At 44.2% G+C, this 27,685-nt stretch overlaps 1 protein-coding gene across 5 annotated transcripts in view; it reads right to left on the bottom strand.

Moving 5' to 3' along the window:
* The window catches only part of GRIN2C (glutamate ionotropic receptor NMDA type subunit 2C), a 101,742-nt gene that overhangs the window by 59,983 nt on the left and 14,074 nt on the right, over positions 1 to 27,685 (bottom strand). For 4 of the 5 annotated variants that reach the window (XM_056549610.1, XM_056549614.1, XM_056549612.1 and 1 more), the window contains exons 4-9: positions 27,376 to 27,490; positions 27,076 to 27,287; positions 26,785 to 26,947; positions 26,499 to 26,652; positions 25,974 to 26,099; positions 24,881 to 25,110 (exon numbers count right to left, since the gene is read on the bottom strand). In XM_056549610.1, the coding sequence (XP_056405585.1) occupies positions 24,881 to 25,110; positions 25,974 to 26,099; positions 26,499 to 26,652; positions 26,785 to 26,947; positions 27,076 to 27,287; positions 27,376 to 27,490 (1,000 nt within the window). The remainder of the gene's footprint in view (positions 1 to 24,880; positions 25,111 to 25,973; positions 26,100 to 26,498; positions 26,653 to 26,784; positions 26,948 to 27,075; positions 27,288 to 27,375; positions 27,491 to 27,685) is intronic. The other variant, XM_056549611.1, reaches the window with a different exon arrangement.

Raw genomic sequence — 27,685 nt, 5'->3', positions numbered from 1 at the left:
GATCCGGCAAGGGAGTGCAGGGGAAGTGAGGTAATATGGACAGGGAGCAGGTGGAAGCTAATTAGGCTGATTGGGGCAGGCACCAATCACTGGTGCACTGGCTCTTTAAATCTTAGAGAGCTGGCGCGCGCGCGCCAGGACGTGACAGCCGGGGACCGGGACAGGTGAGTGACTTGGGATGCGATTCGCGAGCGGGCGCGTCCCGCTATGCGAATCGCATCCTCGCTGGCAATGTCAGTGCAGCGCTCCCGGTCAGCGGGTCTGACCGGGGCGCTGCAGAGAGAGGAACGCCGCGAGCGCTCCGGGGAGGAGCAGGGACTCGGAGCGCTCGGCGTAACAGGATGCTGGGAAGGCGGGAAGGCAAGGCGGGAAGGGAGGTAGGAGGGATGACCCTGAATCACATGCAGGATGCAGCCTATCAGCATTCAGTCACCCCTGTGATGTCACAGCCCTATATAACTGGCAGCCATTTTGTGGCTGCTCATTTCATGCCATACACTGCAGAGGGACAGGACGAACTGCGTGTCTCTGTGTGTTACACAGACGCGCTGAATTGATCATAGCGCAGCATTCCACTTCCAACTGCTAGTCACGTCAGCGTTGTAGACAGAGAGCAGTGCAGTGCTTTGCTTGTTCTCACGGAAAAGGATTTTTACACCAGCCATTAACCTCCCAGTCACTTTGTTCAGCATTTTAGCAGAGAGGGGCAGATAGCTTTTCGTTGCCTCATACATTTCAACAAGCTGCCTTAACTTCATCAACCTTAGCAGAGGAGGCATGAATGATTTTTGAGTGCAATTCTGTGTATTTTTTCCACAAGAAATCATCTTCTGCTTATACTAGTCTGTAGATGGTGTAATAACCAGCAGTTCACTCCGTTCTTAATACTCTTTGACAGAGTGCAATTTTGGGTTTAAAACACATTTTTGTTAGTGGTGCTGCAATGTTGTTGCTGTTGTACAAAAATATGTTTTTTCAGCGGACTGTAGTGCATTTTTCTGCTCTCATATGTGCCTACCACATACCTACATCTAAGTAGTGCACTTTTTTGTACCTGTTAATCTGTAACAAGCCTACATACAGTGAAAGGCCTGGGAAAAGTAATCACTGGCTGTTGTTTGTTGAAAATACGTTTTCCAAGTGTACTGTAGCGCATTTTTTTGCCCTCATAGGTGCATACCACATACCTACATCAAAGCAGTGTACTATTTTGTATCTGTAAATCTGTAACAAGTCTAGATACTGGGAAAGTCCAGGGAAAAGTCATCACTGGCTGGTGTTTTACGAAAATACATTTTCCAAGTGTACTGTAACGCATTTTTTTGCCCTCATACATGCCTATCACATACCAACATCTGAGTAGTGCACTTTCTTGTACCTGTTAATCTGTAACAAGCCTACATTCAGTGAAAGGCCAAGGAAAAGTAATCACTAGCTGTTGTTTTATGAAAATAGGTTTTCCAAGTGTACTGTAGCGCATTTTTTTGCCCTCATAGGTGCATACCACATAACTACATCTAATTAGTGCAATTTTTTGTACCTGTTAATCTGTAACAAGCCTACATACAGTAAAAGGCCAGGCAAAAGTAATCACTGGCTGTTGTTTGTTGAAAATACATTTTCCAAGTCTACTGTAGCCCATTTTTTGGCCCTCATACGTGCATACCACATACCTATATCTAAGTAGTGCACTTTTTTGTACCTGTTAATCTGTAACAAGCCTACATACAGTAGGAAAAAGTAATCACTGGCTGTTGTTTTATGAAAATACATTTTCCAAATGTACTGTAGGGCATTTTTTGGAGCCACACTCCAAATCAAAGTGCAAAACCACACCACAGGCTGATCCAACTTTGATATAATGTCCTGAAAACAAGTCAAAATGAAGCTCAGTAGTGTGTGTGGCCTCCACATGCCCGTGTGACCTTCCTACAATGCCTGGGCATGCTCCTGATGAGGTGGTCTCCTGAGGGATGTACTTCCAGACCTGGACTAAAGCATCCGCCAACTCCTGGACAGTCTGTGGTGCACCGTGGCATTGCTGGATGGAGCGATTGGATTCAGGTCTGGGTAACGGGTGGGCCAGTCCATAGCATCAATGCCTTCCTCTTGCAGGCACTGCTGACACACTCCAGCCACATGAGGTCTAGCATTGTCTTGCATTAGGAGGAACCCAGGGCCATCCGCACCAGCATACGGTCTCACAAGGGGTCTGAGGATCTCATTTCGGTACCTAATGGCAGTTAGGCTACCTCTGGCAAGCACATGGAGGGCTGTGCGGCCCCCAAAAGAAAAGCCACCCAACATAATTACTGACCCACCGCCAAACCAGTCATGCTGGAGGATGTTGCAGGTAGCAGAACGTTCTCCACGGCGTCTCCAGGCTCTGTCACATGTGCTCAGTGTGAACCTGCTTTTATCTGTAAAGAGCACAGGGCGCCAGTGGCGAATTTGCCAATCTTGGTGTTCTCTGGCAAATGCAAAACATCCTGCACGGTGTTGGGCTGTAAGCACAACCTCCACCTGTGGACCCCACCTCATGGAGTCTGTTTCTGAATGTGGACACATGCACATTTGTGGCCTGCTGGAGATCATTTTGGAGGGCTCTGGCAGTGCTCCTCAGTGCACAAAGGCAGACTGAGGAGTCCTGGTGCTGGGTTGTTGTCCTCCTTCAGCCTCCTCCACATCTCCTGTTGTACTGACCTGTCTCCTGGTAGCGCCTCCATGCTCTGGACACTATGCTGACAGACACAGCAAACCTTCTTGCAACAGCTCGCATTGATGTGCCATTCTGGATGAGCTGCACTACTTGAGCCACTTGTGTGGGTTGTAGACTCTGTATCATGCTACCACTAGAGTGAAAGCATCTCCAGCATTCAAAAGTGACCAAAACATCAGCCAGCAAGCATAAGCACTGAGAAGTGGTCTCTGGCCACCACCTGCAGAACCACTCCTTTATTAGAGGTGTCTTGCTAATTGCCTATAATTTCCACCGGTTGCTGTTCCATTTGCACAAAAGCATGTGAAATTGATTGTCAATCAGTGTTGCTTCCTGAGGGAACAGTGTGATTTCACAGAAGTGTGATTGACTTGGAGTTACATTGTGTTGTTTAAGTGTCCCCTTTATTTTTCTGAGCAGTGTAGTAAGAGGGCCCCGAAAGAGTGAAAAGAAAGGTAAAGACATTTCTACAAAGCAAATTTGTCAAGTTGGGTGACGAGGCAAGGGTCTCAGGATCAGAATTGGCAACCATAATGAATACTGGTATCCGCAACAGCTGGGAGAACAGTACAACTAGTTTTGGGAGGAATGTTAAAAGGAAAATGGTCAACCGTTCACCCGCACTATAACTTGCTACACTGGGTTATAGTGCGGGTGAACAGGAGATCGATGAGGGGGTCTCGTACTGCTATACCTACCTGCAGTCCGGAACCCCGATCCTCCAAAGGTCCCCCTCTTTCAGCGCTGACTTGCACTCAGAAGGCGGAGCGTGATGGCTGGATTTAAATTTTCAGCTGAGCGCTCGTGCCTACTGAGCTCTCACGTGACCAACTCTTGTGAATATATAAATCCAGCCGGCAGGCCCACCACTAGAGCACAAGTCAGCGCTTAAAGAGGGGGACCTTTGACACTATGGGGGAGATTTATCAAAAACTGTGCAGAGGAAAAGTTGCCAAGTTGCCCAAAGCAACCAATCCGCTCGCTTCTTTAATTTTTAACAAGGCCTCTGCAAAACTAAAGAAGCAATTGGATTGGTTGCTATGGGCAACTGGGCAAATTTTTCTTTGCACAGGTTTTGATAAATCTCCCCCTATGACTTCATGGGGCCCCAAATTTCCTGATGGCGTCCCTGGTCACCAAGACCACCTCAACCGAATGGTTTGCTGTCTCCCAGGGTTCATCATGTAGTGGACCAGGTGGACAAACTACTTGGGGAAGCTGAGGATGATCCAGCTATTGTGGTACAAGTGGCACCATACAAGAGAATATGTTGTAGGTAGAGGTCTCTTAAGAATAACTTAAAGGGGTACTCCGGTGAAAAACTATTTTTTTTAATCAACTGGTGCCAGAAAGTTAAACAGATTTGTAAATGACTTCTATTAAAATATCTTAATCCTTCCTGTACTTATTAGCTGCTGAATACTACAGCGGAAATTATTTTCTTTTTGGAACACAGAGCTGTCTGCTGACATCATGAGCACAGTGCTCTCTGCTGACATTACTGTCCATTTTAGGAACTGTCCAGAACAGCATATGTTTGCTATGGGGATTTCCTTTTACTCTGGCCAAATCTGCTTATCTTTCTGGCACCAGTTGATTTAAAAAAAAAAAAAAAAAAGTTTTTCACCGGAGTACCCCTTTAACCCCTTAAGGACGCAGCTCATTTTCACCTTAAGGACGCAAGCCTTTTTTGCAAATCTGACCACTGTCACTTCAAGCATTAATAACTCTGGGATGCTTTTACTTTTCATTCTGATTCCAAGAAAGTTTTTTTGTGACATATTCTACTTTATGGTAGTGGTAAAATTTTGTCGATACTTGCATCATTTCTTGGTGAAAAATTCCCAAATTTGATGAAAAATTTTACAATGTTGCATTTTTTTTTAACTTTGAAACTCTCTGCTTATAAGGAAAATGGACATTCCAAATAAATGTTATATTGATTCACATATACAATATGTCTACTTTATGTTTGCATCATAAAGTTGACATGTTTTTACTTTTGGAAGACATCAAAGGCTTCAAAGTTCAGCAGCAATTTTCCAATTTTTCACAAAATTTTCAGAATCAGAATTTTTCAGGGACCAGTTCAGTTTTGAAGTGGATTTGAGGGGCCTTCATATTAGAAATACCCCACAAATGACCCCATTATAAAAACTACACCCCTAAAAGTATTCAAAATGACATTCAGTAAGTGTGTTAACCCTTTAGGTGTTTCACAGGAATAGCAGCAAAGTGAAGGAGAAAATTCAAAATCTTAATTTTTTACACTCGCATGTTCTTGTAAACCCAGTTTTTGAATTTTTACAAGGGGTAAAAGGAGAAAAATCTTCCTTAATTTGTAACACAAATTTGAGTGAGGAAATACCTCATGTGTATGTCAAGTGTTCGGCAGGCGCAGTAGAGGGCTCAGAAGGGAAGGAGCGACAATGGGATTTTGGAGAGTTTTTCTGAAATGGTTTTTGGGGGGCATGTCACATTTAGGAACCCCTTATCGTGCCAGAACAGCAAGAAACCCCCCCACATGGCATACTATTTTGGAAACTACCCCCCTCAGGGAACGTAACAAGGGGTACAGTGAGCCTTAACACCCCACAGGTGTTTGACGACTTTTCGTTAAAGTTGGACGTGTAAATTAAAAAAAAAAAAATTTTCACTGAAATGCTGGTTTCCCCAAAAATTTTTATTTCTACAAGGGGTAATAGGAGAAAATGCCCCCCAAAATTTGTAACCCCATCTCTTCTGAGTATGGAAATACCCTATGTGTGGACGTCAAGTGCTCTGCTGGTGAACTACAATGCTCAGAAGAGAAGGAGTCACATTGAGATTATGGAGAGAGAATTTGGTTGGAATAGAAGTCGGGGGCCTTGTGCATTTACAAAGCCCCTTGTGGTGCCAGAACAGTGGAACCCCCCACATGTTACCCCATTTTGGAAACGACACCCCTCACGGAATTTAATAAGGGGTGCAGTGAGTATTTACACCCCACTGGCATTTGACAGATCGTTGGAACAGTGGGCTGTGCAAATGAAAAATTACATTTTTCATTTTCACAGTCCACTGTTCCAAAAATCTGTCAGACACCTGTGGGGGGTAAATGCTCACTGCACCCCTTATTACATTCCGTGAGGGGTGTCGTTTCCAAAATGGGGTCACATGTGGGTATTTATTTTTTTGCATTTATGTCAGAACCGCTGTAAAATCAGCCACCCCTGTGCAAATCACCAATTTAGGCCTCAAATGTACATAGTGCGCTCTCACTCCTGAGCCTTGTTATGTGTCCGCAAAGCATTTTACACCCACATATGGGGTATTTCCGTACTCAGGAGAAATTGCTTTACAAATGTTTTTCCTTTTACCTCTTCTTAAAAAAAAAAAGTATGGGCCAACACCAGCATGTTAGTTTACACTAACTGGCTGATGTAGACCCCAACTTTTCCTTTTCATAAGGGGTAAAAGGAGAAAAAGCCCCGCAAAATTTGTAGTGCAATTTCTCCCGAGTACGGAGATACCCCATATGTTGCCCTAAACTGTTTCCTTGAAATACGACAGAGCTCCAAAGTGAGAGAGCGCCATGTGCATTTGAGGACTAAATTAGGGATTGCATAGGGGTGGACATAGGGGTATTCTACGCCAGTGATTCCCAAACAGGGTGCCTCCAGCTGTTGCTAAACTCCCAGCATGCCTGGACAGTCAGTGGCTGTCCGGAAATGCTGGGAGTTGCTGTTTTGCAACAGCTGGAGGCTAAGTTTTGGAAACACTGCCGTACAATGTTTTTTATTTTTATTGGGGGGGGGGACAGTGTAAGGGGGTGTATATGTAGTGTTTTACCCTTTATTATGTGTTAGTGTAGTGTAGTGTTTTTAGGGTACATTCACACTGGCGCAGGTTTACTTTGAGTTTACCGCTAGGAGTTTGCGCTGCGGCAGAAAATTTGCCGCAGCCCAAACTTGAAGCAGGAAACTTACCTGTGTAAACCTACCTGTGTGAATGTACCCTGTACGTTCACATGGGGGGGGGGGGGGGCAAACCTCCAGCTGTTGCAAAACTACAACTCCCAGCATGTACTAACAGACCATGCATGCTGGGAGTTGTACTTTGGCAACAGCTAGAGGCACACTGGTTGGAAAACCTTCAGTTAGGTTCTGTTACCTCACTCAGTATTTTCCAACCAGGGTGCTTCCAGCTGTAGCAAAACTACAACTCCCAGCATGTACTGATCACCGAAGTGCATGCTGGGAGATATAGTTAAGCTACAGTTCGAGGTGAGCAACTACAACTTCCAGCATGGCGAGACAGCTGTTTGCCAAACTGTGCCCCTCCAGATGTTGCAAAACTACAAATCACAGCATGCCCAGACAGCAAACTGCTGTGTGGGAATGCTGGGAGTTGTAGTTTTGCAAGATCAGGAGGACTACAGTTTATAGATCACTGCAAAGTCATCTCCAAACTGCAGCCCTCTAAATCTTGCAAAACTATAAATCCCAGCATGCCCAAACTGGGCATGCTGGGAGTTGTAGTTTTGCAACATCGGGGGGGGGGGGGGGGGGGGGGGGGGGGGGGGCTACAGTTTAGAAAGCACTGTATGTGGTCTCCAAAGTTTACCCCCCCCCCCCCCAGATGTTGCTAGGCAACTACTCACCGGCTTCCTTAGTCTTCACCAGGGAGCCACGAGGGAGCCGCACGTCATCGCTGCCCGCCGCCGCCGATTAGGTAAGGGACCTCCACCGTCGCCGCCACCGGTCACGCAACAGTTTCCCCGCTCTGCCCGGAGTACCGTCGGTGGGCAGGACGGGGGAACCGAACTTTAACCCCCCGCCCCCGATCTGCTATTGCTCGTCGCATCTTGACGACCAATAGCAGGGATAGGAGGGGTGGCACCCCTGCCACCTAACTCCTATTCCTTCAGGGGGACTGGGGGTGTCTTGGACACCCCCGATCCCCTTGATTTTCCGGGTCACCGGACACCGGTATGACCCGGATCCGCTGAAAATCGTCGGTCTGAATTGACCGTTGATTTCCGGCATTCGCCGGCATGGGGGTTCTCAGGACCCCCCTTGGCATATGAACGGGATGCCTGCTGATAGATATCAGCAGTCATCCCGGTCCGGTCCCCAACCGGCAGCGGGGAACGGAATTCCCACGGGCGTATGCATACGCCCCACGTCCTTAAGGACTCGGGATGCAGGGCGTATGCATATGCCCTACGTCCTTAAGAGGTTAAGAACTAGGTGTCAAACTGAAGGGAAGGACCTCCAAGGTCATATTCTCCATAATATTGCCTGTGCCATGCACAATGTAGGACAGACAATGAGAGCTAAGGAAGTTAAATGCATAGCTTAAGTTTTCATGTAAGGCAGAAGGGTGTGGATTTTTAGAGCACTGGGCTGACTTTTTGTTGAGATACAAACTGTATTCTGCAGATAATATGTGCCTGAATGGAAAGGAATCCGTTGTGCAAATGGACAGAATAATAGAAGGGGTGGCAGAGTATTTAACCCCTTAACGACCACGGACGTGTATACACGTCCAGGCGGGATGCATGTTCCTGCACCTGGATGAGTATACACGTCCATTTATCTTGCGGGTACTGCCCAGTGTGCCCATGAGATTGCGGCAGGGACTCAGCTGTAAAACTTTGGCCCGAGCAGTTTTAACCCTTACATCCGTAGTTGTAAGTGACCGCGAGTTGTAAGTGTTTGACAGAGGGAGCTCCCTCTGTCTCCCCTGCAGTACTCCCCAGCGTGATCGCAGGGTGCTGCGTGCGATCTTTGGCAAGCGGGGGCCTGCCACACTGCAGTTTAACCCTTACAGCTGCGGTTGGAAGCGACCGCGAGCTTTAAGGAGTTTGACAGAGGGAGGGAGCTCCCTCTGTCTCTCTCCTGCAGCACCCCACATCGATCGTGGGGTGCAGCATGTTACCTGGGCAGCCTTGGGTCTTACAAAGACCCCCAGGTCTGCTCTAGTAAGTGCCTGTCAAGACTTGCCAGAGGCAAGTCCTGATATGCTGCCTGCCAGTGTTAAACTGGCAGACAGCATATAACCACAATGTTTTGGGATACTAAGTATTCCAAAGCATTAAAAAAAGTGTGAAAAAAGATTAATAAAGTGTAAAAAAAAGTATAAAAAAGTGTTAAAAGTGTTAAAAATAAAGTGTAAATGAAAGTGTAAAAAAATAACTAAAAATAAATTACACACGGAGTGCATCTGTAGCGCATTACATGCTGTGGATGCCCCGTCAGCAATCACAATAGTGAGCACCCTGCCGCGGTTTGGTAACTGTGTATCCACTTACCACAGCAGAATTCCTGCCGGCAGTCACAAGCGGACACACTGAGCTACCCATCCGCAGCAGGGAGCTCACTCATGTGACTGCCAGCTGGACATCCGCAGTGTGAAATACGCTGCTGATGTGCTCTGTGTGACCCTACCCTTATTAATTTTTTTTACAAAGGCCCCAGCGTTTCTTCAGTATGTTAGATGTATCCGTCGGCATCACGTCAAAAAAAGTGATGCCAACGTATACTGTAGCAACTCCATTCATTACCAAATGAGACAGCTACAGTATATGGTGGCAGTATATAATAGAAAAAATGGAAGACGGCACTCCGGTATTGGTGTCCAAATTCAAGAAAGGTGGTTTATTGATCCCAATACATACAAAATGATGCAACGTTTCGACCTAACAATAAGGTCTTTATCAAGGTGCTTGATAAAGACCTTATTGTTAGTTCGAAACGTTGCATCATTTTGTATGTATTGGGATCAATAAACCACCTTTCTTGAATTTGGACACCAATACCGGAATGCCGTCTTCCATTTCTTCTATTTGGTAAATTTTTGCCTTGGTCAAGCCTGAGGTCGGGCACCCACCAACCCTTGTAAGGGTTTGAACACTGTGCATCTCCCATCTTTTTTTACATGACAACAGACACCTCTAACCCACTGCAGAAATGCAGTATTAATAGGGAATACGACCCCCCCCAACAAAATAAACATCATTGTTTTCCCGTTTTTTTTTTTTACACCTAGTGATGGATATATTCATCATGAGCAGGTGATTATTCCCATAACAGCTGCGTGGCACTGCTAGCCGACCAAGGAGCGTTCAGAATGGTCCCTGGTCCAGCTAAAACATATTTCTTTCTGAGACTTTATTTAAGGACAAACATAAAACCGTATCCTTTTTTTAATTAAACGTATTAAACCGTATGCAATCGAACATCCATTTTCAAAACGTATATGGTTTAAAACCGTACAGAGGTATATATACGGTTGTATACGGTTCGGTTTTGAGACATACGGTTTTTTTACAAAAAACCTGATACGGGAACCGTATTCCAAAAACGACATGTGAATACAGCCAAGGTTAGACATCTCCAGTTTGAAAAAACAGGCTTGGCCTTTAAGGGCATACAGGCCTAATTGTCTTGGTACTTAAGGGGTTAAACTAGGGATGTGGATTAAAGGGGTACTCTGGTGTAAAACTTTTTTCTTTTAAATCAACTGGTGCCAGAAAGTTAAACAGATTTGTAAATTACCTCTATTAAAATCTTAATCCCTACAGTACTTATTAGCTGCTGAATACCACAGAGGAAATTATTTTCTTTTTGGAACACAGAGCTCTCCGCTGACATCATGACCAAAGCACTCTCCCCATAGCAAACCCCATAGAAAATCCCCATAGCAAACATATGCTGCTCTGGACAGTTCCTAAAATTGACAGAGATGTCAGCAGAGAGCATTGGGGTCATGATGTCAGCAGAGAGCACTGTGTTCCAAAAAGAAAAGAATTTCCTATGTAGTATTCAGCAGCTAATAAGTACTGGAAGGATTAAGATTTTTTAATAGAAGTCATTCACAAATCTGTTTAACTTTCTGGAGTCCGTGCAGCCCATGATGTTCGGCATTAACCCTTTAGACGCCGCGATCAAAGTTGATTGCGGCATCTAAAATGTTTAAAGCACATGCCGGTAGCTCAGTGGAGCTGATCGGGACACCCGTGATAAAACCAGCGGGGTCCCGATCAGCTGAGACGACATGCAGAGGTTCCCTACCTGTCTCTGGCTCGTCCGATCGGCGCTCCAATAGTGCAGGCCTCAGCAGCCTGTGGTAAGGGAGCGCCAATAACACTGATCAGTGCTGTGCTATAGGCTCCTATGGCACAGCACTTATCAGTGTCTGCAATCACAGGATTGCAAGTAATATTCCCCAATGTGTCTCCAGCTGTTGCAAAACACCAACTCCCAGCATGCCTTTTGCTGTCTGGGCATGCTGGGAGTCACAGTATTGCAACAACTGGAGATACACAGTTTGGAAAACACTGCCTCAAAAGTTGTAAAATAATTTTTTTTTTGAAAAAAAGATAATAAATGTGCATAAGCCCCTCCCCTAATAAAAGTTTAAGGGTAGGGTCATACGACACGGATCCGCAGCGTATTTTACGCTGAGGATCAGCCTGTGACCCAACCGTTAGTGGCTGTTCCCCCCTGCTCGTAGGGGCAATCCGCAGCTCCAAGCAGTCACACAGGGACCTGCTAATTGCCATGCGTGTTTGCAGTCTGTTCAGACATCGCGGAGCTGCTGAAATGTCACACTGCGGTGATTTGCACAGTGATTCACCCAGTGTGACTGCTTGGAGCAGCGGATTGCCACTACAAGCAAGGGGAACAGCTGGAGGCACACTAATGGTCGGGTCACAGGTGTATCCGCAGCATAAAATACGCTGCGGATCCGTGTCGTATGACCCTACCGAGTAGGGGGAATAGCTGAAGGCACACTAACGATCCGGTCACCGGCGCATCTGCAGTGTAAAATATGCTGCGGATCCGTGTCGTGTGACCTTACCCTAAATCACCCCCCACCTTTTTCCACATTTTTAACCCCTTAGGGACACAGACTATTTTATTTTTGCATTTTCATTTTTTCCTCCTCACCTTCTAAAAATCATAACTCCTTTATATTTTCATCCACAGGCGAGTGTGAGGGCTTGTTTTTGTCGCGACCAGGTACCCTTTGTAATGACATCACTCATTGTAACACAAAATGTATGTCGAACTAAAATAAATACAATATGTTTGGGGAAATTGAAAAGAAATGCGCAATTTAGCAAATTTTGGAAGGTTTCGTTTTCAAGCTGTACAATTTACAGTAAAAATGACATGTTTTCTTTATTCTGTGGATAAATACGATTAAAATGATACCCATGATTACATACTCTTCTATTATTGTACAGCTTTAAAAAATCTCAAACTTTTTAACCAAATTAGTGCGATTAAAATACCTCTATTTTGACAACCTATAACTTTTCCATTTTTCTGGCGGTGGTATGAGGGCTAATTTTTTGCGCAGGGAGCTGTAATTTTTATTGATACTACATTTGCATATATGAAACTTTTAATAAATTATTTTTTTAGGAGTATTATGTGACAAAAAAAAGCAGCAATTGTGGGCTTTTTTAAATTTTTTACGTTTACGCTGTTCACCGTACGGTATCAATAACATTATATTTTGATAGTTTGGACATTTACGCACGCGATGATACCAAATATGTTTATTAATTTATTTATTTTTACACTTTCTGGGGGTAAAATGGGAAAAAGGGACGATTTACATTTTTATGGGAGGAGGGTTTTTTTTTTTTTTTTTTTACATTGTCTTACTTTTTTTTTTTTTTTTTTACACTTTAACCCCTTAAGGACTAAGCCCATTTTCACCTTAAGGACCAGGCCGTTTTTCGTTTTTTGCAATAAAATTTTTTCCACCACACCTTCTAAAAATCATAACACTTTCATAACACTTTGCACCTACAGAACAATAAGGGCTTGTTTTTTGTGCCACCAATTGTACTTTGTAATGACTGTAAACGAATGTAAATCTACCGCAAAACCAAAAAATTATATATTTGTTGTGTGAAATTGAAAGAAACCTTCAATTTTTTAATTTTGGGGACTTCCGTTTCTACACAGTGCAATTTCCGTTAAAATGACACCTGATCTTTAATCTGTAGTCACAAGGATACCCAATTGATGTAGGCTTTATTTTATTTTACTACTTAAAAAAAAATACTAACTACATGCACCAAAATTTGTACTTTTACACCCCTCTGCCACCCATGCACACTCCTCTACACCCCTCTGCCACCCCCTAAGCCCCCTGTCACCCATGTACACTCTTCTACACCCATGTACACCCCTCTGTCACCCATGTACACTCCTCTACACCCCTCTGTTACCCATGTACACTCCTCTACACCCCCTGCCACCCATCTACACTCCTCTACCCCTTGCCACCCATGTACACTCCTCTACACCCCTCTGCCACCCATGTATACTCCTCTACACCCCTCTGCCACCCATGTACACTCCTCTACACCCCTCTGCCACCCATGTACTCTCCTCTACACCCCTCTGTTACCCATGTACACTCCTCTACACCCCTCTGCCACCCATGTACACTCCTCTACACCCCTCTGCTACCCATTTACACTCCTCTACACCCCTCTGTTACCCATGTACACTCCTCTGCACCCCTCTGCCCCCATGTACACCCCTCTACACCCCTCTGCTACCCATTTACACTCCTCTAAACCCCTCTGTTACCCATGTACACTCCTCTACACCCCTCTGTCTCCCCCTATGCCCCCTGTCACCCTTGTACACTCTTCTACACCCATGTACACCCCTCTGTCACCCATGTACACTCCTCTACACCCCTCTGTTACCCATGTACATTCCTCTACACCCCTCTGTTACCCATGTACACTCCTCTACACCCCTCTGCCACCCATCTACACTCCTCTACCCCTCTGCCACCCATGTACACTCCTCTACACCCCTCTGTTACCCATGTACACTCCTCTACACCCCTCTGTTACCCATGTACACTCCTCTACACCCCTCTGCCACCCATGTACATTCCTCTACCCCCCTCTGCCACCCATGTACACTCCTCTGCCCCTCTGCCACCCCTGTACACTCCTCTACACCCCTCTGTTACCCATGGACACCCCTCTACACCCCTTTGCCACCGATGTACACTCTACACCCCTCTGCCACCCATGTACACTCCTCTACACCCCTCTGCCACCCATGTACACTCCTCTACACCCCTCTGCCACCCATGTACTCTCCTCTACACCCCTCTGTTACCCATGTACACTCCTCTACACCCCTCTGCCACCCATGTACACCCCTCTGCTACCCATTTACACTCCTCTACACCCCTCTGTTACCCATGTACACTCCTCTACACCCCTCTGTCACCCATGTACACTCCTCTACACCCCTCTGTTACTCATGTACACTGATATATACACACACACACATTTATAAATTGCCCCCCCCCCCCACACACACTTTTATCACTGGGTCCCCCATGTGCCCCCCTAAATATGAATGCTGGAGACGCCACTGGTCACTTCATATGCCAGAAAAAAAGATTTAATAAAAAGTAATCAAAAAGTCCCATCAAAACAAAAATAAAAAACAAAGATAAAAAAACTACAAATCACGGCGCAAGAAAAAAAAAAGCCCTGCACAACACTGAAAAATAATAAAGTTATAGGGGTCAGAAGAGGACAATATCAGCATACTTGTTTATTTATTTATTTTTTTCTTCCCAAAAAGATGTAATTTTAGGTGGTAGATTAAAACAAAACCTATATAAATTGGGTATTGTTGTAATTGTATAGATCTACAGAATAAAGATAACATGTAATTTTCACTGAAAAGTGCACTGCGTAGAATAAACCCCCGTCCCCAAAAGTTGCTAAATTTCCTTTTATATATATATATATATATATTTATTTATTTTATCTGGGTAAAATGAATGATGTCATTACAAATTACAATTGATTATGCAAAAAACAAGCCTCATCAAAATTGAAAGTGTTATGGCTATTGGAAAGCGAGGAGGAAAAAATGAACCTGAAAAAATGAAAAAATAACATTAATGCTTATGAAGAAATATAAAATCCCATCCCTTCCCCAATATCGCGCCACACCCCTACCCCTTAATTCCCTGGTTGAACTTGATGGACATATGTCTTTTTTCGACCGTACTAACTATGTAACTATGTAACCCCCCTTCACGAAGCTTAAGGGAAGTCGCATATTCCCAGTGCTCCCTCCCAGTCAATGAACAGGAAATTTGTAGAAGGGGGGAGGGTGTCTATATGAAATAATGGTATTAGACATGAAATGTGGGGGATTTCTCCATTTGTTTATTATATCGCAATCGCATATCGAAATGGCAATATTTACCAACATAGTCGCAATCGCAAATTTTTTTCACATCGTGCAGCCATATTGTGTATGTATGATGTGTGTATCATACACACACATCATACATGCACAGTGTATGTATGATGTGTGTATGTATGTAGGATGTGTGCGTACATATATCATGTGTGTATGTATTATTGTGTGAGTGTATGTATATTGTGTGTATGTATGATGTGTGTATTTATGTATGTATGATGTGTGCAGGATGTGTGTATGTTTGTATGTATGTAATGTATGATGTGGGGGTGGCGACGGGTGTATGTATGATGTGTATGGTGTGTGTGCAAGTATAATGTGTGTATATGTATGATGTGTATTTGTGTGTATGTATGATGTGTGTATGTATGAAATGTATGATGTGGGTGGGAGTGGTGACGGGTGTATGTATGATGTGTATGCATGATGTGTGTATGTATGATAGATGTGTATATGCTAGACAGATATATGTATGATGTGTATGTGTCCATATGATTGTATCTGTATTATGTATCTATGTATGTGTGATGTTTGTATGATGTGTGTATGCATGATAGATATGTGTATGTGTGAACCTAAAAGGCACTGCTGCTACTACTACCTACCTAAAAAGGGCTGCTACTACTACTACCTAAAGGGGGCTTCTACTACTTCTACTACCTTGAGGGGCTGCTGCAACTACTACCTAAATGGGGGCTACTATTACTTTAAGTGGGGGCTTATACTACAGGTATCTACAAAGGGACCTACTTACAGGTGGCACTTACCTACTTAGGACACCTTTGTAATGGAGGACACCATGGTAAGGGATCTACTTAACCTCTTAAGGACGTAGGGCGTATGCATACGCCTGTGGGAATTCCAGTTCCTGCCGCTAGCCAGTTGGGGACCGGACCGGGATGCCTACTGGAATCATTCAGCAGAAGATGGAGGCCGGGTACCTGCAAAGAAGATGCCATGGGGACCGCCGATCATCAGAGACATCAGCGGAGATCACGGCGCAGGTAGGGAAGCGACGGTGGGGGGAGAAGGAAAATTGCAGTAAAGCGATCTTTACTGTGGCAACCACTAGGAAGGCAAAACTGCAACTCCCAGCATGCCCAGACAGCCAAAGGCTGTCTGGGCATGCTGGGAGTTGTAGTTTTGCAACATCTGGAGGGTCACAGTTTGGAGACTACTGTTACAGTGGTGCCCAAACGGTAGCCCTCCAGATGTTGCCAAACTACAACTCTCAGCAGTGGCCCCCTATACATAAGGCTTCTGATCCAGGCCCCTGACGGCAGTACTGCCTGTACTGCCCTGATGGCGGCCCTGGTTCAACGCTTGTCAAAAATTGAAAAGCTCTCTCTATACATACCCTTACATTCACAGGCCACAATGCGTCAGTGATTGGGGGAGTGGGGGGCACCAAAATGCACCTTCGCTTGTGTATACAAAAATCCTTGCACTGGCCCTGGGTACAGTAGTAATAAATGGAGATTTAAACTGTCCAGATACCAGATATTGATTGGGGTCAAGGATTTATAGCAGGTAAATTTTATGGTTAACTATGTGATTGACCCATGTGGTGCTCTTTGGATCTTGTCATTTATAACAATGCAGAGCTGCTTGGGAATGTAACTGTCTGTAAAACCTCAATAATAGCTACCACAATATAATTAATTTTGGGGGGATAGATATATGATTTAAATAAGGCAAACTTCCCTTGATTAAGAGCTGCACTTCAGGACATAGACTAGAAGCAGTTGTCAAATACTGATATCTAAAAATGATATTGGGGAAGTGGTCACTGGGGATCAACACAAGAAGAGGTAGGAGCAGATGTAAGCCAGTGCTAGTAGCACATCGTGTAATTGCGGGAAAATTGTTTAAGGGGCTCATAAGGGACTACATACAGGAATATGCAGAGGATAATACTATTATAATAGCCAGCATTCTTATTTGATTTTATGAAGAGGTGAGTAGAAGCCTGGATATATATGTATAGAGAGAGCTTTAGAATTTTTGACAAGCGTTGAACCAGGGCCGCTATCAGGGCAGTACAGGCAGTACTGCCGTCAGGGGCCTGGATCAGAAGCCTTATGTAAAGGGGGCCACTGCTGCCGTCTCTTCCACCCCCCTCCTCCCGCACTCCACACTGCATGTCAGTAAAAAGAACAAGCTCCATGCAAAGCAGCAGGGCTTGTTCTTTTTTGCTGAGCTAAAATCAAGGGGGCCTATCCCTTCCCCTCGCCCATGCCCTGCTTAGACTCTGCAGAGCCTACCTGCTTAGAAGTTCTGGGGATCAACACATCTCCACATACAGGTGTGATGTCCCAGTACAGGACATGGTCCTGTACTACCCTTAGGCCCTGTCAGGTTGAGACCCTCAGTGACCTGGGGGCTCCTCTGCAAGGTCTCCCCTGTTGGTTCCATAATGTTGTGCATATCACTTTAATGCCTAGACAATCTCCTAATGTATAGTTAGAGCAGAGTTGCTGTGGGAGGTCTCAAGGACCTGTGTAAGTCTGTCACATGTTATGTTATGTTATGCAGTCACATGATTTGTTGTCACATGTTCTTCCAGAGAGCACCAGCTTAACCTATGACCCGCAGCTTGACCAATGGGCTTTAGTCCAGCCCCCCACTATATAAAGGGGCGGCCATCACAATTCACTCTTTTTGAGATCAGTCCTTACTGAGACAGCAACCACCAGAGATCTCAGTGCAAGTGATCAGCATCTGGAAGATGCCAAAAGCTACAGTCATTTCAGTAAGTCTCAAGTCTATGTCTGCTGTCACTAAAACTAGTCAAGTCCTGCATATAGTCAAGTCAAGTCCAATCTAAAGTCAAGTTAATTACAAGTATATTGGTCCAGCAAGCTGCGAGGTCCTTGTGGGTCACGGCCACCTCTCTGGGAAATCTGACCTTAGCTGTGAAGATAATTCCATCTGTCTTATACTCAGTAAAGCCTCCGTTTGATCATAACTGGTTGTGGACTCTCATTTCACTACTAGCAACTGGGATAGCAGAGAATCCAGGCGTGTGGTGTTCCAGAACCCTAAAACCACACTGGCGTCATGGACACTAGGGTTAACAACATCTTGCAGCCGGGGTTAATACCATCTGACCCCACCACACACACCGCTAAACCCGTGGTCTCGCCATACACCTGTGGTCCACCACACAGGCAGGAAGATGGGGGAGATTTATCAAAACCTGTCTAGAGGAAAAGTTGCCCATAGCAACCAATCAAATCGCCTCATCCATTTTTAAATGAAAGAAGCAATCTGATTGGTTGCTATGGGCAACTTTTCCTTTGCACAGGCTTTGATAAATATCCCCCAATGTACCTGGGCCCCTTTGCTTTCTCCTGGACCCCTCCCCCACCTGGCCTCTTGCTATATGCAGCTTGGCAGTCAGGGAATAGGAGGAGGGGAGGGCTGCAAGATGCACAGTCTGAAGCCTTTAACAGAAGTAAAACTGAAACTTTAGTTTGTAACTGCATTGAAAACTGGTTTGAAAACGCTGACACATGGCCCCGCCTCCAAAACTCACTACACACATAGGGTTGCCGCCGGAAAGCCCTGTGTGTATAGTGAGCAAGGGATACGCAGCGTATTTCCTGCTGCTGCCGTAAAATTTGCACAGCGTCAAATACGCTGCATATACGCCCTGTGGGAACTCACCCTTAAGGATTGTACACAGGTGGTCAGTGATTCCTCTTTTGATTGGTTGCCAGTTATTATTGGTGTGCCTCAAGGTTCAGTACTGGGACACTTTTGTTGAACGTATCTAATTTTTGGTTCATATTAACAGCTCTGTTCCTATCTTTGCAGATTACACCAAGCTTTGTAGCACAGTACAGACTGAGGAAGACGTGCATAAGCTACACGCTGACCTGGACACACTGAGTGTCTGGGCATCCATTTATCAAATGAGGGTCAATGTGGATAAATGTAGGGACCCAAGTTACACATGGGAGTCCCCTATCCGCTTGGATCATCAAGAAATCGGTGATGGCTTTTCTGTGTTCGTATAGTTTGTCCACGGTCCAACATATGGAGGGTGGAATTCCAATGTGTGGCAAGGTCACAAATAAGACTATCTTGGGGGAAGCTGTTTTGATGCCGCAGTTCAAGGAGGGTGTGCTTTGCGGTGTACGAGTGGCTGAAGTGCATGCAAAGTTTCCTTCCATTGTTAATTAGGATGTCTTGCAAATGGCGAGGATCACTTCAGGAAACGTTTGACAACCAGATTGAACATGTGTGCCATACATGGCGCATGGCTCAGCCTTTCTTGTCGCAGCGCAGACAAGATGTTCTTCCCGTTGTCAGTCATCATGGTTCCCACTTCCAGTTTTCGTTGAGTAAGCCATACTCCGATTTCTTTATGAATGACTTTTAGCATTTCCTCCCCTGTGTTACTCCGTTCATCAAGGCAAACCATGTGAAGAACAGCATGACACTGCTGTGCCCTGCACACATGGTATGCTGTAAGGGGCACTGAGACTTGTCTGTGCAGTGGAAGCTGAGGACACTGACGCTGAGGTGGAGGATGAGGAGGTGGAGTTGAACCCTGTCACAGGACCAATGCCCTGGGAGTGTGGAGGAGGCACGACCTGTCCAAGTTGGTGTTGTGGCTGGGCAGGAACCACATCCACCCAGTATGCCATAAAGGACATGTATTGTCCCTGAAATATATAGAAAAAGACAGAGGAGACACAATGCGCATCTAAGCGTAGTAAAAAAAAAAAAATATATATATATATATATATATATAGATAATCTGAGTGTAAAAGAAAGTAATTAAATTAAATAAAAAATGGATGTCGGCTCCAAGGAAGGGGGGGAGCAGCCGTTTCCAGATTCGTGTTTTCAGTTGTTATGTTAGGTTTGCTCACCTTTCTGTGTTGTACCGTGGGCACAACACCAGTAGACGCTTGTTTCCCACTATTCTGGGGGACACAGATTGGAGGAGTGCAGCCGGCACTAGACCCGTTCTCACCGGCGGAGGACGGTCACTGGAATGGAAGAATATCGGTCCCGTGGTCCCGAGAAAAAAGAGAAGTGCTTCTGTGGGCGCTCACCTCCGTCACAGATGTAGTCCGTCACAGGTATGTGGAAGTTTCCGAGAACTTGGTAAAATAAAACCGCTTGGACACGGATGTATTTTGGAAAATAAAAAGAAGGTTTATTCCTTCAGCATGCAATACAGCAACGTGTTTCGAGGGGCAGGGACCCCCTCTTCATCAGGCTATCTCTGCCTGATGAAGAGGGGGTCCCTGCCCCTCGAAACACGTTGCTGTATTGCATGCTGAAGGAATAAACCTTCTTTTTATTTTCCAAAATACATCCGTGTCCAAGCGGTTTTATTTTACCAAGTTCTCGGAAACTTCCACATACCTGTGACGGACTACATCTGTGACGGAGGTGAGCGCCCACAGAAGCACTTCTCTTTTTTCTCGGGACCACGGGACCGATATTCTTCCATGTATTGTCCCTGACCATAGTTACAGCTCCAGATGTTGGCACTGCCGTGCACTTTGGTACACAACGACAGGCTCAAGGACTGGCCCACCTTCTCTTCCACAAAATTGTGCAGGGCTGGCACTGCCTTTTTTTACAAAGAAATGATGGCTTGGCACTCTCCACCTCGGCTTGGCACAAGCCATCCGTTCTCTGAAAGGTGCACAGTACACCACTTGAAAAGGGATGGACTGCAGCACCAGCAACCTGGACAGGAGCACATTCAGCATCTGTGCCGTTGGATGAGTGCGAGCATACTGTTGTCTCTTGGACATGGATTTGCCGATGGATTGTTGGCGGAATGACTAACTGAAAGTAGGAGGAGCATCTTGAGCGACAGAAGGAGGGTATGACACACAGCTCCCTTTGGCTGAGGTGGTGGAGCCTTGGCTGGCTGAAAGAGGGAGTGTCGTGCCACAGGGTGATGCAGCAGGCTGGAACACTACATCGGGGCCACAGTTTTCCCAGGCTGCTTTATGGTGGCGCAGCATATGTTGACACAGGGCCGTGGTGCCAACATTGAGACCCTGGCCTCCCTTCACCTTCTGCCGACACATCTTGCATGTGGCTATGTTAACCTCCGGATGCTTGATAAAAAACTGTCACACTGCTGAGTAGCTGATTTTCCCACCAACAGTCCGCACTAATTGACTGCTACTGCCGCCATCTACAGGAATCCCTGTTTCACTACCGCCCGGAAGGTAGGCTGCCACGAAGCAGATGGTCTCCTCTGGGCACGTTTGGCTCCAGAATTTTCACTTCTGCCACCATGCTGACTGCCAACCATGCTACCACCTTGCTGGCTCAGCTGCTGCCTCACGGGCAACCTGCAACCGTTTTCTCCTGATGATGATGAAGCCCCTTCTGCACCTGTCTCCCAATTGCGATCAGCTTCATCATCAAGTGTCTGTACGTCACTGATGTCCTCCTCAGGTTCCTCAACAGTGTCTGCTTCAGGACCCTGAACGCTGGCAACACCACCTCCCACGTCACTCTCCTCATCACTACTTGCCTGCCTAGTGGAGGAAGTGGCGGATGTCTCCTCCACTTCTTGGCTGGGCAGTAGCTGCTGACTATCCTCTATTAGATTGTCCTCACTGAATAGTGGAGGTGAACCCACAGCATAAGTACTTCTTTATGGGAGGGAACAGCATACTACAGAGGAAATGAGAGGGCAGGGACTGCTCCCGGGCCATGCCAACTGAGGGTTGTGTCTGAGGAACCCACCGACTGTTGACTGTTGGGGGTATCAGATGTCACTTGTGATGAAGTGAATGTCTGTGTTGTTAACCAATCGATGATGGCAGATGGGTTGCTGGTCGAGACACGACCGCTAGCTAATACCGAGAGCTCAGGCCTCTTGCTGTGACTCCTGCTGCCTCTCGCCCCTAGTCTGCTGCGACCTCTATGTGATTAATTTAGGCCTCTGCCACTCCTCTGTGCACGTCCTGGCACTGCCTGACATACTTAGTGCGTATATGAGGGGAGTACAATACGCTTCACTACGCTTAAAACAGAACAGTATTTGTCTAGAACAGCAGCAGGTGTGTACTTTTGGTTGTCCTTTCACAGTATCTAGGCCCTTGACAGATTATCAGGTACAAAATAGTACGCTACTTAGATGTAGGTATGTGGTATGCACTTATGTGGGCACAAAAATGCACTACAGTACGCTTAAAGAAGTAGTGGAGTAAAACATCAGCCAGTGATTAGTTTTGCCTGAACTTCCACAGTATCTAGGCCCTTGACAGATTAACAGGTACAAAATAGTACACTATTTAGATGTAGGTATGTGGTGAGCACTTATGAGGGCAGAAAAATGTGCTACAGTACGCTTAAAAAAGTATTTGAGTACAACACCAGCCGGTGAGTACTTTTGCCTGTTCTTTCACAGTATCTTTTATTTTTCGTCCGACACCATTGCATGAGGGCTTAATTTTGGTGGGACAAGCTGTACTTTTTATTGGCATAATTTTTGCGATACATGCTACCTTTTGATCTTTTTTATTCCGCTATTTGTACCTAGTATGTATATGATTTGTGTGTTGTTTTTTTTATGATCATACAGGACTTTTATTGGGAAAGGGGCATTTATTTTTTTTTTTTTTACACTTCATACTTTTATTGCAGAACCTTTTATTATATTATGTTTCACTTTTTACAGGTTATACTATGCTGCAATACATTTTTACTGCAGCACAGTATGACCTGATAAGCTGCACACACTACAGCATGTGCATTCCAGCCTGCGGCTGGATCTCACAGGCTTCCGTAGCATGCAGACAGGATGCAATTAGCTGGCCTCCTGTCGCCATAGCAACCAACGGCGACCTGAGACCGTATCACGGCACCGCCGTTGGTGAACAGGAGGTGCCCCCTCCCCCTGTCTACACCATAGATTCCGTGATCAAGATTGAAAGCTGAGTCCCGCCACTGATCTCCTGAGCTGCGCGTGGCGGAGCAGGAGATCAGCAGGATGTATGCATACGTCCCAGCATGCGTACTTGTCGGGTGCTGGGACGTATGAATACGTTCTATAGCGGGAAGGGATCAAGAGGTGTAAACCTTTTTATAATTTGATGCTGATCAATCCAACTTCTTCCTTTACTCATGCTATATTTGAATTTTCCCAATGCCTGATGAACCCAATTGACTTATAATATATAATAATTGACTTATAATAGAGTCCAAAAGGCCCCAAGTTGGTTTTTGAAAATAGCAGCTTAAAATGTCTAATGTATTTGCAGCTTTAAGTTCCAGACACTGTTGGATAGCTGTTAGGGTATGAAGGTAAACTGAGCTTTTCTTGGAGCTGATAGTGGTTCACAAACATATAATATTACATTTCTTAGTGAAGTGTCAAGGATACAGGGCCAAGCTGCTTAAGTTCCACTGTGTGGCATGCCTCCTTCCTTGCCCACACCTCACAACCCCTTTCTGACTGACAGCACTCTGTACATCAATCAAGGAGGGGTTGGAAAAAGAGTAAGAGCTTTTACAGCTATATATCTTTTGCTTTGCTTTATTGAATTCAATTACATAGTATTACCACTGTATTACTGTGACCTGGGTGCATAACTTTACATTTATCAACATTAAATTTCATATGCCATTTATCTGAACAGACTGACAGTTATTTCTGTAATGCAGTATTTTAGTATCACATTATTTGGCAAAATACTACATCAACATTACCAGCATCCATATTGGCAATTACTTATTTGTAAAAAAAAATAATACAGAACTGCTTTTTTCACACAGCTATAGAGATAAATCAAACATTTATTGTATATCCAAGTGGAGCCTAATGACAATGTATTGTATTGTTCTTATTGTGAATCCTTATGCAATAGACTTCCCCTTATGGTGGATTAGATAGCCAGAAATTAATCTCTTACAATGCTCACTGTCCCTTCATTCGTAGTCTAGGGGATTTCTAACATAGTTGCACATCACCTAATTTACCAAAAATGATTTCTACCCAAGAAAAAAAAAGCCTAAAGTCTTGAACACCAGGTGTGTCACTTCACTGCAAACTGCTGTCTACTGCCTGTTGTTAGGGGAATTTCATCTCTAGCAGTGAGAAAATGTAAGTGGGGACATGGCCCATGCAAAAGATAGCCTGGACTGTGCACCTGAAATAGAAGCCTGTTTCCTCAGGTCATCATTGAACCTGAATTATATCTTATCTCTAACCTTAATGACTGGCCCACTTTTCATTTTAGTCTTTTCCTGCTTGCCTTCTAATAGCCATAAGCCTATGTTGATATTATAGAATCTTGGTAGGAAATATTCCGTCTGGAGATTCCGAGGACAGCCGACTGAATCAGCTAGCACTAGAACCCCATGGACATTGCTATCCACTTAGATGGCAATGTATTTCTCAAAGATTCAATTGAAATGGTACTCTGCTGCACCTAAATTTTCTGCTTGGAAATTCTGTAGTGTGTGAACCCAGCCTCTTTTATTTACCATGTGATGCTTGTTTTATGCAGGATCAGTTCTACCAAGTAATGACATCATTTATTTTGCCTAAAAATTTCTAGGTATGTTTTAACTATATGCATATAGGATTCATTAAATCAGCATAAAATAGTGCACCTGTTTAGATAACAAAATAAATACAGATAGAGGGGTTGTCCAGAGAAGAGGTTATTTTTTAATCTGGTAATCGCTGATATAATGGAGCTTGCACTTTCTGGCACTTCTGGGTTCAGAGACCAGACATCACATGCCCCTGATTAGTTGAGCAGGCGTGTGACATCACATCACAGCCCCCTGCCTGATTAGATTTGCAGAAAATCCCTTTCTCTTGACAGCCCTTTTAGGAAACACAGTAGCATAAAGTAATAAAAACCTATGCAAAAAAAAAGTAGATTGCGATACCACTCACCTTCCTGTCACTCAAGCCAGACACTGTGTCTATGTATTGTTCCTGAATCATAAATGCAGCAAGATTGGCTGTGTAACTAGCCAAGAATATTACAGCAAAGAATGCCCAGACCAGCACCATGATTTTACTAGTAGTCCCACGAGGATTCTGTATGGGAACTGAGTTATTAAACACCAATGCCCACAGGAGCCATAAGGATTTCCCAATGGTGAAACTTGGACCTCCTAAACCTGAAAAACATGTGAAAATGTTATCTCTTGTCCCTTTTCATTCCATCCATCTCTTAACAGTTTCATAAATCAGTTCCTGCCCTTTGCTGTACTTCAGAACAATTGATCTTTGTAGCTATCATTACTCACACCAGTGATGTTTCCCTTCAATGCCTTCAACTAACAAACTAATGAAGAAGAGGAAGAGGAAAGAAGGAAGTGGAAGTAGAAGAAAAAAATATGAATTATCTGTTTATTATAATGTTACTGTATATCCAGGCTGGAGAAACTGCATGTCTGACATTCTTATTTTCAGAAGGGTGATCTTGAGTGACAGCGAGGAATGCAGTTCTCTTGTCTTCTCTTAAAAATTTAGATAAGTCTAGGTTTAATTCATAATAATTACGCTGCTATTTATACTAAATATATAACAAGCATATGCCTGAATGTGGCCATATTTTGCAAGTAGAAAATATCAACCTGAAAACTAAGTGTACTAGTCATTCTTCCCCCCAATTTCTACTGAACGTGCACATGTAATGTATTTTGCTGTTTAAGACACTTTCAATTCTTCATAACAGTCTTGCCCCTCTTACTCCCCTATAAATAGTCCTTTAACTCAGTTAACATCAGGTCTTGTTCCATGATGTGGTACATAATCTCTCTGGAGCCTCATTTAGTTTGAAAACCAAATTAGGAAATAAAAAGCAGTGCCAAGACAGTTTACAGAAGAAGAAAAGAAAATGTCTACTTTTCTGTAATACAATATAACGGTTCCTTATGAACAGAGCCTTACAGTTGTCATTCATGACAAAAGATTCTGCTTTTGCTGTATCTAACAAAACTCTACAGTCAACGATTGCTTTTGAAAATTTTCCTCTCACGTTTTCCATTGTTCAGATCTTGATCATATCCCATTGGGCTGAAATACTCAAAGATGAATACGGTCACTGCCACAACAGATAGACACATGACGAACATCATCATCCAGACCGCAGGGCTGTATGGTTCTAGAGAGAAAAGCAGATGTAAAAATTAACTGGAATTTATGGCTGGTTTACCAAGCAATATCCTCATTAAAGAAAAAAAAAAAAAAAAAAAAAAAACAACAACTAAGTATACAAAAATCCAATATAAGGCTATTATTACAGAGACCAAAAAGACAAACAATATATTGTAAAAGGGGCAAATAAGTAATGCAGAAGGCAGTCATAGCTGTAGAGTTTAAAATCCCTTCTCCATAACTCCATTGTACAATCATTATGAATATTGGATTATATGTTTGAACCACAGCTAAAATAGAATATCCGCCTACAAATTTTAAGCAACCGCTGTATTACAAAAATGCTTCCAATACAAACATCTCTAAATGAGAATCTGGAAAGGTGCTTTGTAGTGAATGGTGGTACCTAGAAAAGCTGATGGGGACACAGTTCCATTGCTACGTGATACTAGGACACTGATTCCAGTCTCTACAAAGGGAACTGAAAAATCCACAATCTCCGAGCGTTCTTCATTTATGGTTAGAGACCCAATAGCAAGGTGAGCACGCTGGTAATAAACCTGAGAGGCAATGGAGAAAAGAAAATAGAAAGAGTGAAAGGAAAGTGGTATTGAAAGTATGGGAATTTTTAGTGTACTACATATTACTTTAAGTAAAGAGAGCTTAATAAGTAAAATGGCTAGCCTGCTCACCTCTCCAATCATTCCATTCCATACACCGCGCACAATTTTTCCATGCTTGCCATTTGTCACAAGGTAAAGATCATATGAGAACTTTACTGTACGAGCCAACTTCTTTAAGATGTCAATACAGAAGCCTTTACAGCACAGCTTGGAGTAAGGTTCACCTGAACTGCTGGGGTATAGTAGGTAAAAACTATGTGAGTGTGGGGAAGTCTTACAAACAGAAAAGCATCCATTAAATCAAATAAATTAGGTCACTATTTTTCCCTGTATAGGGAAGCTCTTGACTGATCCCTTTACCTCAATGTCAGGTTGCTTTGTTTGCGGCAAGGCACTGTGTTCCGTACGCAGTCTCCTGTTACTGGATCTGTGTTCTCAACAATAACAAATGGTCTCTCCTCTAATGTGGCCACCGTTAAGTGACGAGTATCTGACACAAGTTGTTGACCACTCCCATATCGTGGCCAGACTGGGTACTTCATGCGTATTATACCACGTTCCCACCTGCCAACCTGGAAAGGGGGGACATATTTCTTTGGCTGTGCACTATTCTTGGAAGCACTACCATAATCAAACCAGAAAGTATAGAAAAGGGCTTACCTCTTCCCATATCCGTTGTGGTGTTAATATAATGACCAGCATGGATGGATTTTGTAGAAATCCCTTGGTATTGAAGGATAGGTCTCTCTCCTGCCACACTATATTCAGCATATGCCTAAGACATGGGACAAAATAGAAATAATTTGAAAATAAGAATAGTAAGAATAAACATAGAATTGAATGGAGAAGAACAATACGAGGCATGAAAAAAATTGAAAAAATAACCAAGAATATGCTTGTGAAGCTGCACACACAGTGCACTGTGGCTTCACAAGCATATTCTAGGCATACCTTTATAAATAAAGTAGGC

This window comes from Hyla sarda, chromosome 13, assembly GCF_029499605.1.
Source record: "Hyla sarda isolate aHylSar1 chromosome 13, aHylSar1.hap1, whole genome shotgun sequence".
NCBI lineage: Eukaryota > Metazoa > Chordata > Amphibia > Anura > Hylidae > Hyla > Hyla sarda.
This window is presented reverse-complemented; position numbering and strand designations above follow the sequence as displayed.